The 14,430-nt window shown below is 54.9% G+C and overlaps 1 protein-coding gene across 5 annotated transcripts in view; it reads right to left on the bottom strand.

Moving 5' to 3' along the window:
* Nucleotides 1–67: 67 nt before the first annotated feature.
* UNKL (unk like zinc finger) overlaps nt 68–14,430 on the bottom strand; it is a 48,408-nt gene continuing 34,045 nt past the window's right edge. For 3 of the 5 annotated variants that reach the window (XM_066382979.1, XM_066382980.1, XM_066382982.1), the window contains 6 exons: nt 13,830–14,007; nt 6,906–6,986; nt 6,006–6,230; nt 2,595–2,797; nt 2,242–2,496; nt 1,112–1,402 (listed from right to left, as the gene is read on the bottom strand). In XM_066382979.1, the coding sequence (XP_066239076.1) occupies nt 1,247–1,402; nt 2,242–2,496; nt 2,595–2,797; nt 6,006–6,230; nt 6,906–6,986; nt 13,830–14,007 (1,098 nt within the window). In that variant the 3' untranslated portion in view covers nt 1,112–1,246. Of the gene's footprint in view, nt 1,403–2,237; nt 2,497–2,594; nt 2,798–6,005; nt 6,231–6,905; nt 6,987–13,829; nt 14,008–14,430 lie in introns of all 5 variants that reach the window. The other 2 variants (XM_066382983.1, XM_066382981.1) reach the window with 2 other exon arrangements.

The following is a 14,430-nucleotide window of genomic DNA, read 5'->3' as shown; positions in this document are numbered from 1 at the left end:
CCCGACGGCAAGTTCTGCAAAGATTGACCTCAGCCACCTAGATCTGCTTCACTGAGCAATGTGTGTGTGTCCACTTCAGACATCTTTTACTCCAGGTTTCTCAAAAAAAAGACCCACTGCAGACCAGTGCGTCATCCCCCAAATCAGACCCACTCTCAGGAGCATTTCTGCTGTGCCCGGAAGCCAAGCTGCTACTTGGGGGGGGGGGGGGGGGCAAGGGGCCCACAAGCAGAGCCAGGTCCTCAGCGCAGCCTCTGCCCTAGCACAGCGGCCAGCTCATGCATGCTAATACCTGGACACAGATCAAGTAACAGTGTCAGAAGGGATGCTCTGAAGTCAAAGATGCCAAGGACGGGCAGGCTTGCCCGGCTCCAGCAGGAGTCCAGGCGGTCCCAGGTGTGAGGCGTGACCGCGGCCAGCCGGATGCAGGGCAGCCAGCTCCAGGAAGGCAGGGAGCGCTGTTGCGAGTCAGACTCTCCAATCCACGTACCCCCTTGGCTGCACTTTTCACTAGTATCAAAATGTCTTACAAAGTTTCAAGAGAGAAAATGAAACCAAATGAACCAACCATTCCCTTCACTTTTGCAAGGCACAGGCACTTAGAAACATGGGTGGTAGATGCATGATTGAGCTCCCTCATTTCATGGTGTTGGGAAGTAAAACTCCAATTAGTGTGCATGCGCACAGGCTTAGGAACAGTTTCTCTTGTAAAATTAAAAACATCTAAATGTATGTCTTTCAATAATCACTCTGCTATAAATACTATGTTTGCACTTAATTTTAAACCTATAAAAACCCTAGGCATTTCTCACTACTAGATAAATGCTCATTTCATAAGTACTAATTTCAGAATATGAAATCTAGTATATTTACCATACTATGAATTAACAATAAACTGATAGGAAATATTTTAAGTTCACAGTTCACATACAAAGCTTTATATCGCATATTAAAAAAAACCAACATGAACCTAGAAAGCAGCTTATAGCAACTTAAGACTGTCCGTGTAAATTCCTTGGGTTACAAAGTGCTTGGCCGGGACGCGAACTCCCAGGATGTGGTCACAGTAGTGTCAGGACTGCAAACCCCGTATCATTACTGCGCCTGCCCAGACCGCGGGCGGCAGACAGGTGGGTGCTGTGGGTTTGCCTGTAAGGTCTGTAAGAATACCATGAAACTGTGGGTGCAGCTAGGGCCAGGGTCCCGACGTCGGTGGCACTAGGGAGTGAGGCCACCACGGCTGCCGTCACCACTGGAGGGGCTGGCCCTCGCAGTAGGGGCACTCGGGCGCACTGGCCGCACAGGGCTTGCAGAGCACATGGTACTGGCAGGGCAGCAGGACGGTGCCGCGGGCCCGCTCCCCACACACCACGCACTGCTTGGCTCGGAGCTGGAAGATCACCTGCGGGGCAGATAATTCGGCAAGGTCACAGAAGGCCCCTCCCACCACTGGTCCCTGGCTTGCCCAGCGGGGACTCAAGAACACATGAAGATAATGACCCCTTGGCTGGTGCAAGAAGGCTATGGCCTGGGGTGGGACACCCATGCCAGGGGTCAAACTGGGGGTTGGAGCTGCTATTCCATGAGTCCCTCGGGCAGAGGACGGGCTCCTGGGGGCAAGCCTGTATGGGAAGGGCTGGGCTAGGATGGAAGTCTGGCCCCTGTGACCTGCGGCTGGTGGCTGCCGAGTGCCAGGATCTGGGCTGGGTGGGACCCTGACCCTCTGAGATCCAGCTCTGCAGCCAAGGGAACAGCCACAGCCTGAAGACAGGGCCTCAGAGGCGATGCAATCAGGTGGGTGCATGGCAGCCAGACCCTGGCCAGTCAGCGAAAGTGGGGAGAGTGTCGAAAGGCAGGGAACCTCCCAGATGCTCTGAGTTCTAGCAAAATGCCCAGTGTGAAAACAGCAAGCTTTATGCTACTCCAGAAAAAAACAAAGAATGAAATCGGGCAGGGAGGTGACCATTGACATACGTCAGTCATATACCATGCTTCCAACTGTGTGGACCAAGAGGGGCGTCCCCTTGATCCAGGAGGGGCAGAGCCAGCCTGGCAGGGAGGCAGTGCACATGTCCTCACTGGAGCTGAGCATGAGCTGCACTGGAGGAGTGGGGTGCGACGGACCACGTGGGGGGAGAGCAGGCCTGGCCAGATCCCAGTGACCATCCCCCCACACACACACACACACACAGTGCAGGGGGCAGACATCAGGTACCCTGGGAACAGAAACCAGGAACTCACCCCGTCCACCGCCTCCAAGTCCAGGCGCAACTGACTCTGCAGTGAATGCAGCTTGGGCAGCGGGATAGCACCGATGTCCGCACAGCCCTGCAGCCCTGGGAGTGTGGACACGCCCCGGCCTTCCAGCTTCTCCTGCAGCTGCCTGAACTGGGCCTCCACCTCCTCCTTCTTCTGCAGTGCCTGCTGCCGGGCACTGTCGGCGGCCAGCGCCCGCTCCTTGGCCTCCTTGGCCTCCCGCTGCCATGCGTCACAGGCCTGAAACGCCAGGGGGGGCGGGCTGCTGCAGTAGCTGGCATGGGGGCCGGCCCCCTGCACCCACACTGCGCTTCTTTCGCCTGGGCCCCAGAACTCACCTGCTTCACTTGCTGCCAGGACTCCTCCCACTGCCGGATCTTCCTCTTGGCCTCGTCGAGCTGCCGCCTGACCCGGGCCAGCTCAGCACCATTTGGACTTGCACTTGCAGAGGGTGAGGGGCCAGTGTTCAGAATGGGAGAGGGGCTGGGAGAGAAGCTGCCGGAAACGAAGTCCCAGATGCTCCCAGGGACGCTGTTCAAACCTGAGTGCGGAGGAGACAGAGGTCAGCCCCAGCTGTGCTAAGACATCACAGACATCTGCCAGGCAGGCTCTGGGACCTATGGGGCTCCACCAACAAGGGTGCTGCCCCTGATCTTCCAACCTGGCCCCCCTTCCACCCACCTGTGGGGTTCAAGACAGAAAGGAAATGCATTCAGAACTTCAGTGACTGCACCACGTGGAGCAGCACCGCTCTGACGCTGGGCCCAGGAGTCCTTTCACACGTAAGATCTTTGGGACCACAAAGAGCTTTTATTTAAAGAACTCTTGCCGTAGAAAGTGACACCTGTTGATCGAGTCATGAGTTGCTTAACAACGGGAAATACTTTGAGACATGTGTCATTAGGCAATTTTGTCACTGTGCAAACATCAGAGTGCACTTACACAAACCTAAATGGTCTAGCCTATTACTCCTGGGCTACAAGCCTGTACAGCATGTTACCGTACTGAATACTGTAGGCAGCGGTAACACAACCTCGTATCTAAACATAGAACAGGTAAAGATACAGTGTAAAAGATAAAAAATGGTACACCTGTATAGGACACCCACCATGAGTGGAGCTGTGGGTGTGTCAGTGAGTGTGAGGGGACGTGAAGGCCTAGGACAGGACTGTACATTCATTCCCACAGGCTTAGTGAGCACTGCCCCACGAGCCCACCTGCCTGCTGCTTCCTTCAGACGAGGTTAGAACAGAACATCAAAGCCGTCCTGCAATGTGGGCTGGACTAATAGAAACTGACTGGGTAAGGTGTAGATCACCATAACAGTAACTGTCAGGGGGCCCTGGCCAGTTGGCCCAGAGGTAGAGCGTCAGCCTGCCATGTGGAGGTCTTGGGTTCAATTCCTAGCCAGGGCACACAAGAGAAGCACTCATCTGCTTCTCACCCTTCCCCCTCTCCTTCCTCTCTATCTCTCTCTTCCCCTCCTGCAGCCAAGGCTCCACTGGAGCAAAGTTGGCCCGAGCACTGAGGACGGCTCCATGGCCTCCGCCTCAGGTGCTAGTATGGCTCTGGCCAAAACGGAGTAATGCCCCAGATGGGCAGAGCATCGCCCCTCGGTGGGCATGCCGGGTGGATCCTGGTCGGGCGCATGCCCCCCAACTTCTCACTTTGGAAAAATACAAAAAAAAAAAAATTGTGACTGTCAGAGGGAGGGAAAGGTGGTCTGAGGGTCAGAAAGAATAAAAGTGAAGACAGAAAGATGAAGGAACACAGGCACGGTCATGGCAATATGGTTTTAGCTACTGTGTGTTGGAGCAGTTGTAAGATTAAGGAACTTTGTGGTATTCAATATTTTGACTTTGGAAATTTGGTTCCATTGACTCATCTGGCGCAAAGGGCTTTCACTGGTATTGAATGGGGGGGGGGGAACTTATCTATGCTTTACATCATTACATCCTAAAAATATATATTTTCAAAATATAGGGACAGGCTGTCTTCACACTATCACAGAAAGCTTTTTCTAAAGTGGCAGTGGCACTTAATACTTGTTAAAGCCACTCCTGGCCTGACCAGGTGGTGGCTCAGTGGATTGAGCGTCGGCCTGAGATGCTGAAGACCCAGGTTTGAAACCCCAAGTCCCCGGCTTGAGCAAAGGGTCACTGGCTCGGCTAGAGCCGCCTGGTCAAAGCATATATGAAAAGCAATCAATAAACAACTAAGGTGCCACAACTATGAGTTGATGGTTCTCATCTCTCTCCCTTCCTGTCTCTCTCTCTCTCACTGGGGAGGAAAAAAAGCCACTCCTGTGGAGCTGTGTCCTTGCACAGGACGTCTGTCCTCAACAAAGAATTTAGAGCAATGTACTGGGAAGACCCTTACGCTGACCTGGCAGGGCCGCAGGTGCACTCTGTGCTGACACAGCTCAGTGACTGGCCGGAATGGAACCTGTGTACTCTAACCTGAGGTGCTGTGACAGGAAACCTACTACCAAGCCCCACAGACAGTGCTCCCACCAGGAAAAAAAATTCCTTCCTCCTGAACCACATATTCTTCCATTTCTTACAGACAATTCAGCTCCACTATAATCTTTCAAGACCACCGTCAGACATGTGTCCATTGTTGAACCGAAAAGTCATTATGTGGTGCATGACCATTAAGGAATCAAACGGATATTTTAAAATATTAATTCTTTAGCCCTGGCTGGGTAGCTCAGTTTAAGGTTAGAACATTGTTCCAATACTCCAAGATTGTGGGTTCGATCCCCGGTAAGGGCACATACAAGAACCAATGAATGTATAAAAAATTGGAACAACAAATTAATATGTTTGTCTCTCTCTTTTCCCTCTTCCTTTCTCTCTAAAAATCAATGAATAAATTTTTAAAAAACATTAATCCTTTAAAAGTATTAACAGGTTAGGCCCTGGCTGGTTGGCTCAGTGGTAGAGCGTCAGGCTGGCGTGTAGGAGTCCCGGGTTCGATTCTCGGCCAGGGCACACAGGAGAAGCGCCCATCTGCTTCTCCACCCCTCCCCCTCTCCTTCCTCTCTGTCTCTCTCTTCCCCTCCCGCAGCCAAGGCTCCATTGGAGCAAAGTTGGCCCGGGCGCTGAGGATGGCTCTGTGGCCTCTGCCTCAGGCGCTAGAATGGCTCTGGATGCAAAAGAGTGACGCCCCAGAGGGGCAGAACATCGCCCCCTGGTGGGCATGCCAGGTGGATCCCGGTCAGGCACATGCGGGAGTCTGTCTGACTGCCTCCCAGTTTCCAACTTCAGAAAAATACACACACACACAAAAAGTATTACAGGATACATTAAATAAACATTTTTCAATGAAAAAATAATGTAAAACAAAAAATGGCAGAGTTTCCTGTTTTCGCAAATCTGTCTTCTCCTGTGATGGGTCTCTGGTGACATTGCACCTCCGCAGCCTCAGACTCCCCTGCACAGGTGAGTGAGCAAGGTAGGTCACGCTGTAGTGTTACCAGGACCATGTCCCGGGCACATGAAGACGCTAACAGAGGCTGACGAGCAAAGCCCTGCTCTGAATCCCAGGGCACCACCAGCAAACCAGCAGAGACGTGGACAAGGGGTCGCCTGGGATCAATGCCAAGGCCACAGCATGAGAGTGTGCAGGGCAGCATGGCAGAGCTCTGAACAGTGGGGCCAGCAAGGGAGGACAGCCGCCCGCACCTCGGTTTATTCAACAGAGAACTGTCACTGTAGGGTGTCCCTCCCCCGTGAAGCCCAGCTCACCTAGGGAGTTGTAGGACGCCGAAGAGCCCAGCACCCTGGGCTCTGACTTGAGGGGTGGCGGCTGCTGGGGGGGTGTCATGGCCGAGGAGACAAGAGGCCCCGACAGGGACTGGGAGAGCGAGCTGAGCGGGGAGGTGGACAGCGACGACGAGGAGTGCAGGGACGGGGAGCGGGCCAGGCAGCCCGGAATGGTGACCGGCTCCGAGCCCCCCAGCGACCTCTGACCTGCACGGAGGGGAGGGCAGAGTTCATGAGAGGCAGCAGGAGCCCTCTGCCCGGGAAACAGCAAAGCACTGCCTCTGAGCTAGGGTGCAGCCACCAAGGCAGAGGGACAGAAGGGACGGGGTGCTGGGGACCCAGGCCTGCAGCGATCACGTGTGAATGCCCCCCACACTGACATAGGGCCACAGTCCTCAACCACTCAAGACAAGTGGCAAGTGCACAGGACAAGGGGTTTGGTGGGCGTTCTGCAGAGGCAGGACACCCACTAGAACCTGCCAACCAACCAACCCACTGGCATGGTGATACCAGCACTTTAAGGACTCCCAGAAATGGAGCAATTTGTTCTAACATCAAAAGAAAAAGAGCTTTTAGGTCAAAGAAAATGATTCGGTATATGTTAACATACCCATTTTCACACCAGTGCAGTGGTTAAAACATCTCAGAAAACTGTGAAGACTGGCTGTCCCTGTCCCCCATCCTGTACACCCCAACACCCCATCTCTGCGGGACTGCTTTGCTCAGGTGGAGGTAAACTGAGGAGGTGGGAGGCTGGTCCTCAGGGGCCTGGGGGAGGGGACTGGGACCTCTCCCACCCTAGAACCACTTGAGGATTCTTGAAAGGCAACTCCCGGTCAGCCCAGGCCACCCTGACGAGAGCACGGGTGTCGCTGCTCTTACCTGTGGGTCCCAGGTCACTTCCGTCCTGTTCATCCAGCTCCTTATCCAAGGGAGTGAGGCTCACATCACTAAGATGAAGATCTAGGGCGGAACCAACAGAATACGGTGTTATTACACTGAAGCACGTGGCGCTGAGCAGAGAGAATGCCTGGCTCCCCAGGGAGCAGGGACATCCCGCTTCAGAGCCGGGAGCGGGCCAGGAATACGCCCCCTGCCCCCACTGACAACTGCTTCTACGTTTAGACTTCTAATCACTGGACATCTCCACAGGCCAGGGACACACCACGAAGACCCTGATCAGACCTGCTGCTTGCAGGAGTGAGCTGGGCTTCTGGAGGCTCTGCCTCTGCCCTGCCCCCCCCCGCTGCCTGGTGCCAAGTGTCACAGAGTCCCTTGGACCTCGTCCTACAGCAACATCAAGTAAAGCTGCCTAGAGGAGCCAGCGCGCAGGTCTGGCCGTGTCCTGCACTGAGCTTTGCCCAGACTCCAGGCCGCGTCAGAGGGACAGCTGTGTCCCCTGCATAGGGTCATGCCAGAAAGTGGTGGGGGCCCAGGCTGCAGGAAGAAGCTTCTGGGCCGGAGTTATTTCAAACAACTGCCTTCAAATATAAGAGCTGAGCAAAGGCTGACCCAAGGGACAGGGGAACCCACCTGCACTGGAGAGACAGCTGTGCCTTTTTAAATGAGCACGAAATACAGGACAAGAGATGTGCAACTTCCAGAGAACGTCAGTCCCCACAGCACACGCCAATCTGTGGGGAGCCGGCTATGGCACGCATGTAAAGCACACTCGGGTCCAGCCCAGACAAGCCTCCCCTGGCTGCACTGTCCCTCCAGGCTCATCCCGTGTGAACCCTGTGTGCTGACCACAAGGAGGGCCCCTTGTCGATGACGGGTGCTCACGCGTGCACACCCGCAAGGCGTCAGCTCCAGCCTCTGTGGGGTGAGGCCTGTTGTGCGTCCTGGAAGGCAGAAGCAGGGGGGCTCGTGTCAGGGACGCGAGGGAGCAGCACTGCCTGGCGAGGCCCAGGACTTGCATCTGTCTCCTTGTTCCATCTCTGTGGCCTATGGGTGCGACCCCCACCTGGCTCCACTGGGAACCAGGGCCTGGAACACAGAGGGAGGGCCTTGCTCCCTCAGCCAGAGAGGGTGCCAGGGAGACACTCGGAGGGCCTCCACCCCCTACTCCCGGAGCATCAGAGCCAAGCTGCCAAGTCCCCTGGAAAACCCTGGCTCCCACACTACCTGTCACCAGGAGCAGTGGGGAGGCACTGGGACTCGGCCCACTCGCAAGGAGAAACTATCCTCACAAAGGTGTTAAGGGCTTCGAAGGTCTTATCTGGAAAGGGGTGAACACTCAGGGGGCTCCATCGCCCACCCCCCAGCCAGGAGTCCTCGGAGTGAGGCGAGAAGATGCTGAGCCTGTGCCACTGACCCTGCAGATACCTAATCCTGCAAGGATGACCTTGAGGGGACAGACAGCAGGCCCCAGGCCGGCAGCACCCCAAGCTCTTTAGTCCCTGGGAAGGCAATGGAAAGAGTGAACGTTCCCCGCTGTGGCCGCCCAGCTGTGACAACAGCAGAACGAGACACTGCCCTTCCACACACAGCTCCTTCAACATGTCCCCAACATACCCAACGCCACAGCCAGGGACCAGGCAATGGGCACACGGCCTGACATCAGTCCCGACAGAGAGACCCTTAGGGAGACCTTGGGGTGGGGACCCACGGGGCAGCGCTGACTCCTGGCCTTCAGGGTCTCCCTGTGTGCGTCCCTCTCCCCGTCAGCTGTGCTGCTCAAGCGCTTCCCTGCAGCCCGGTCCTCCCTCTCCACAGGCAGCTTCCTCCAACATCCAGGAGCACGAGGCCTTTGTGGCCTTTGTGTCTGGGGGCTGCTGAAACCAAGACCAAACGCCGCCGGGCAGCTTCACACACCACAAATCCCTTCTTCCAGCTCTAGAGCTAGAAGCTGAGATCAGGGTGCACTGGGCTGCATTCCCTCTGGAGGCCCCGTTCTGCCTCTTCCAGCTTCGGCCTTGTCAGCAACCCTCGGCCTCCTTGGCTGGTGGATATATCACCCTCTCTCTGCCTCCATCATCACATGGCTGGTTCTCCTCTGTGTCTGAGTCCAAATCTCCTCCTTCTTATAAGGACAGCAGTCATCTTGGATTAGGGCTCATGCTAATGACCTCATTATACCTTGATTACATCTGCAAAGACTATTTCCAAATAAGGTCACATTCCTAAGTCAGTGGTGGGGGTAGGACTGAGGCATATCTTTTTGGGGAACATAATTCAACCCACAACAATGGAGACCACCTGGAAACACCCCCTGCCCCATCCCATCCATCCCCTCCAGGCCGTGCTGTGGTGCTTGAATGGGCACCTCGCACAGACCAAAGGCCCAGACCTCTTGGGACCTCTCCACCAACCGACCCATGTCCTGTTGCTGTGACATTCCACAGTCTCTCACTTGCACCTGCTCTCAGGACACAAGCACAGCCCCGCCACCTCTGCAGCCCCTCGCACAAGCCTGTCCCTGTGACTGACCTCTCCCCTTCTTGCCATCCCCGGTCTCCAGCTTATTCTTCAAATGGCTGCCCAGGCCTTGCTCTCCAGCCCTGTGCCATGCCCCCAAGCCCCTCTGGTCAAAGGCAACTCCTGCTCTCTGCCTGTTCCTCTCTCCCTCCTCTGCCTGGGGCAACCTCTTGGCCCTCCCCACCCTCCCTGGGAGTACAGCAGCCCTTCCATGTCCAGACACATGGTTTCTGCAGCCCTCACCCCCAGATGCCATAGACACCTCTCAATACGCAGCAGTGCCGCCTCCGACAAGGGAGAGGCCCCTCACTGCAGTACTGGCACCGTCTCAATCTGTGCACAGGTGCCTCCCTCAAGCCGGTACACCTGGGACCGCTCAATGAGCAGGACCCGAGGGAGCCCTTAGCTCCTCCTCTTCCTCCCTCTCCTCCTCCTCTTCCCTCACACATGTCAGGCCCCAAGCTGCAGCCATTTCTGCAGGATGCCCCTTCACCCTGACCTACACTGTCATAAGTCCTGCTTCCCAAAAAAGAGCTTGCACCTTGGCATACAGGTCAACAGTTCCTGGCTAGGCTCTGCCTCACCCTGTCCCATTCTGCCTCCCTTGCCCCAAGCCTTGTTCCCACCCCAAAATGGCTCCTCCTTTGTCCTCAAGCCATGACAGTGCTTTAGACTGCAGCCTGGCACAGCTTCCTTTAGCTTTACTAGTCCTGAGAGAACTCCTGCTCAGCCTCCAAAACCCTTAGAATCTCCCCACGCTCATTCCAGCACGTCATCCTAGACTGTGCAGGTGCCCATGACCCACAGCTGGCTGATGAGCAGACTCACCCTGAAGAGCGAGCACCTTAACCGCCCACCCCTTCACTCTGCCCTCCTCCTCCACCTTTCCGGGGTCCCTGTGCTGCAGCCAGAGGAACGGAGGCCCAAACCCACCCTTCATGAGCTGGCCTGGCAAATCTGCTCAGCCTGGGGTCCCAAGGCCCTGTCCTGAACGTGCTGGTCAGACAGCCCTGAAAACATAGATTCAGCCAGCATCTGCAGCCCTGGGATCAGGTTAGGGACGGTCAGCTTCAAAGCTAGCAGAGTTCCAGAAGCAGTTTTTGAAAAACGAAGGCACAAATGAATGGACAGACAGGTAAGCAAACTGACTGCAGCCGGGGTTTCTCACCTGAAAGTGATTTATCTTACCATGCTCCCCCAGCCCCACCCATGACTGCACACAGGTGCACCCCGGCTGCCCCCTCAGGAGCAGAGGTGACACAGAGGGGCCAACCCTCACCTGACAAACCACAGCCTGCACTGGCTCACCAGGTGGAGACACTGCTCCCAGGACACGTCCTGGCCCACTTTCTGTCACAGTACTTCTATCATCCTGCCACACCTTGCTGTTCTCTGATCTCAGGCCCAGGTCTCCCAAAATATTCTCTTAAAGGAAAAACTGGCTTTTTAAAAGACACTCAAAATCCAGATGAACCCACGTACATAAACTGTGCCATCTGACCCAGAACCGGCCTTGCCAAATACCAGGAACCGCCCAAATGTTAATGAGAAATTAGCTGAAAGCTGCTGAGTAATGGCCCTGGCAAAGCCCGGTTCTTGACGTGACATAGCACATTAGAGAGGCACCGCAGTCCCCAGGGTCAGGGTACACACGGGGACAACGCACAGTGTGCAGAATTAAAGGCCACATTAGGGGACCCAGAGGGCGGGCGGCAGCTCCCTCACCCACCGGTCCGGGCAGGCCTCCCCCAACTACAAGACAGAGAAACACCTGGCACACCTGCTGACCTGCGGGTCAGAGTTTCCGACAGTGCAGGCGCAGCCGGCGATCCGCAGACTTAGTCAGGAAACGGTCCTCTCCTGGGAGCAGGAGACCCACCTCCGCCAGGTGATGAAGGCTCCGTGGGAGAAGCCTCGCGGCGGCGCCCACACAGAGACCAGCGGGCGCCTCCGCAGAGCGGGCTCCTCTGCACAGCAGCCTCAAGAGGGCATATCTGCATTCCCCTCACTCCGCACCCCTAGGAAAACCGGTTCCGAGCCCTGCTTTCACACCTGGCGCGGGCGCCGAGGGCCGGGGCGAGAAGCATCTGGAGGGGAGGAGGACCGAGCGCGAGGGAGGAATGCCGGCGCGCGGAGGGGGCGCACCTGGGGAGGGAGACTGGCGCACCACACCTGAGGGGGGCGCACGGCCGGCTCCGCAGCTTCGCGTAACGACCACCGGCACCGGAGGCGTGGAGCTGAGGATGCTGACTCACTGCCGCTACTGCTGTCCCCGCCGCCGCCACCTCCGAGGATTCAAATACGGCCCGCGGCCCGCCCACCCCGCGCCGGCCACGCCCCACGAGTGACGCAAGCCTTAGACGTGCCCCGCCCCTGGCCCCGCCCCGATTACGCAAGCCTTAGCCCGCAAGGGTCTGCCGTGCGGACAATCAAGGCTCCCACTGCCCTTTGCCGCTGGCCACGCCCGGCAATGAACTCCTCCGGTTACTATTTTAATGGTCACTATTTTAATCTGAAACCAGTTCAGATGCAGTGAAAGGCAAAGGAAATGATATCTGTCAAATGGCTCTGAAATTATTCCATTCAATCCATTAAATACAGAATAGTCTGGAAATAGCACCTAATTTTTTAAAAGTTTACTATAAATAAATAAATAAACAAATGATTTTAAAGTGTATTCTTTTGATTCAGTGCATTAATGATGATATAACCTGAATGAACCCGTACTACAGGAAAAAACAAGGCATTCTACACCTGTTAGCCCTAAAGCAGGTGGGCTGGGCACTCCCGCCCGGAATCCTGAGCCCAGGTAAGGCCCCCCTGGGGTGAAGGTGCAGTTCTGAGGACTCCAATACTTCCCACAACTGGGGCAGTATTAGGGTGTAACCTCACATGTGACCTCAGGAGGGTGAGCACGGAAAACGTGAGGATTGCACTGACAGTAGAAGCTCATTATTTTAACAAGAGCAACAAAAATGTATTGTCTGTGCATGTAAGCAATGTTCATCCTGAGAAAAAATTCACCTCTTCGCTGCCTGGTAGTTGGCTCAAGAAATATTTAGGGCCTGACCTGTGGTGGTGCAGTGGATAAAGCGTCGATCTGGAACACTGAGGTTGCTGGTTCGAAACCCTGGGCCTGCCCAGTCAAGGCACATATGGGAGTTGATGCTTCCTGCTCCTCCCCCCTTCTCTCTCCCTTCTCTCTCTTTCTCCCCCTTCTCTAAAATGAATAAATAAAATCTTAAAAAAAAAAAAAAGAAATATTTAGGTCAGTGAAAGAACATAGCAAGATGGTCAGTGACATTCTAAAACAGGCCGAGGATGTCCCTTATGTGTTAGATAATGGCTGGGAAAATGACTAGAAATATACTAACTCCAGTCTTAATTCAACACCTGTCCAGCAAGGCCACTTTCAAATCACAGGTACACCTAGTTCTATTTTTTCCTCTCGTTTAGGGACAAGAATTTCACTTTCCAAAGTAAATGTCTCTTATGCTCAAATTTTACTATTACTACCTTTATATTAGAGAAAATGAGCTTTATTTTAAAAGAATTTTGAGGCTTATCCATAACAATAAAATTCTGTGCTGCGCAGGCTGGGCCTCTCATTGGAGCAGCTCCCGTCCTGCAATAGCCATACTTTCGCAGCCAACTCTGGGACAGAAAATTTGGAACTGCCACAAACAGAAGACCTTCCCTGAGTCCCCAGTACTTCTCTGAGTACCAGGACTGAGATGTATGTAGTGAGGGTCAGTCGGCAATACAGAGAGCCCTCCACAGGTGCCAGGTGCCCCACTTCCCAGATGTAGCCTGAGGGGGCCAAGGGGACAGGCACAACCCACCCCACCCACCCCACCCCACCCCGGCAGCTGAGCAGCTCTTCCCTACACCTCCGAGACAGCCCCCACCTGAGCCCAGAGCATCCATCCAGGCTGCCAGACAGGTTCCAACCACATTGGTCCAAAGTCCACAAACCCTCAATGACTCCTAGCAGCTAAGGACCCCCTACAGCGGTTAGCCAAGCCCACAGCCTTCCTGCCTCATCTGCACTCCCGCCCCACCCTTGTCATGGCTCTCCACCTTCCATTGCCCTCACTGCCCACCCAACTCCCATTGTAATTTCTCTAAAGCCTCCCTTTCTCTGCCTTGCCCTGGGGCCTGTGCAGCTACCTCCACCAGAGGGCTCCTCGTCAGCTCTGTGGCCCCAGGCTGCTGGTAAGTGTTCGCATGATTGCATACTATACAGCCAAAGAGACAGAAGACCAAAACACATGTGGCTTTTCCACCACAACTTGCATTCCGAAACCTATCCCTAAACAGATTATTCCCAAAATGCTACAATGTAAGTGCTAAGAGAAAGCATGGAAACGAGAGTCTTGGGCTTACCTGGGACAGACTCGAGAGCACTGCCAGTGGGGTTTAGAGGGTGGGCACGGGCCGAGAGAGCAGGCAGAGCGGTGGGGGAGGAGCCGCTGGAGCCAGCACTGGATGCCAGGCTGGATGCCACACTGGAGCTCACGCTGGGAGCAAGCGGGTGAACGACTGTAAACACCGCCAGGTGATTCTGTGCAAAGACACAAACAAGATGAGCAGACGCACCTGCACGGACAACAGCAGCGTAACCTTAGTGCAGAGTCACAGACAAAAACATTGGCCGACTTCTACACCCAAAGCAAAACATAAAGCGGACATTTCCCCTAAATGTCTAGTTATTTACAATTACTATAACAAGCAGACTTGCTAGCTGTCAATCACCAGGGATGGGCGCAAATGCATCTAGAAAGTGCCTGGCCTAATGAATTGCTCTTCAGAAAGCTATTTTCTTTTTTTTTTTTTTTTCATTTTTCTTAAGCTGGAAACAGGGAGAGACAGTCAGACAGACTCCCGCATGCGCCTGACCAGGATCCACCCGGCACGCCCACCAGGGGCAACGCTCTGCCCACCAGGGGGCGATGCTCTGCCCATCCTGGGCGTCGCCATATTGCGA

Source organism: Saccopteryx leptura, chromosome 4, assembly GCF_036850995.1.
Source record: "Saccopteryx leptura isolate mSacLep1 chromosome 4, mSacLep1_pri_phased_curated, whole genome shotgun sequence".
Lineage (NCBI taxonomy): Eukaryota > Metazoa > Chordata > Mammalia > Chiroptera > Emballonuridae > Saccopteryx > Saccopteryx leptura.
This window is presented reverse-complemented; position numbering and strand designations above follow the sequence as displayed.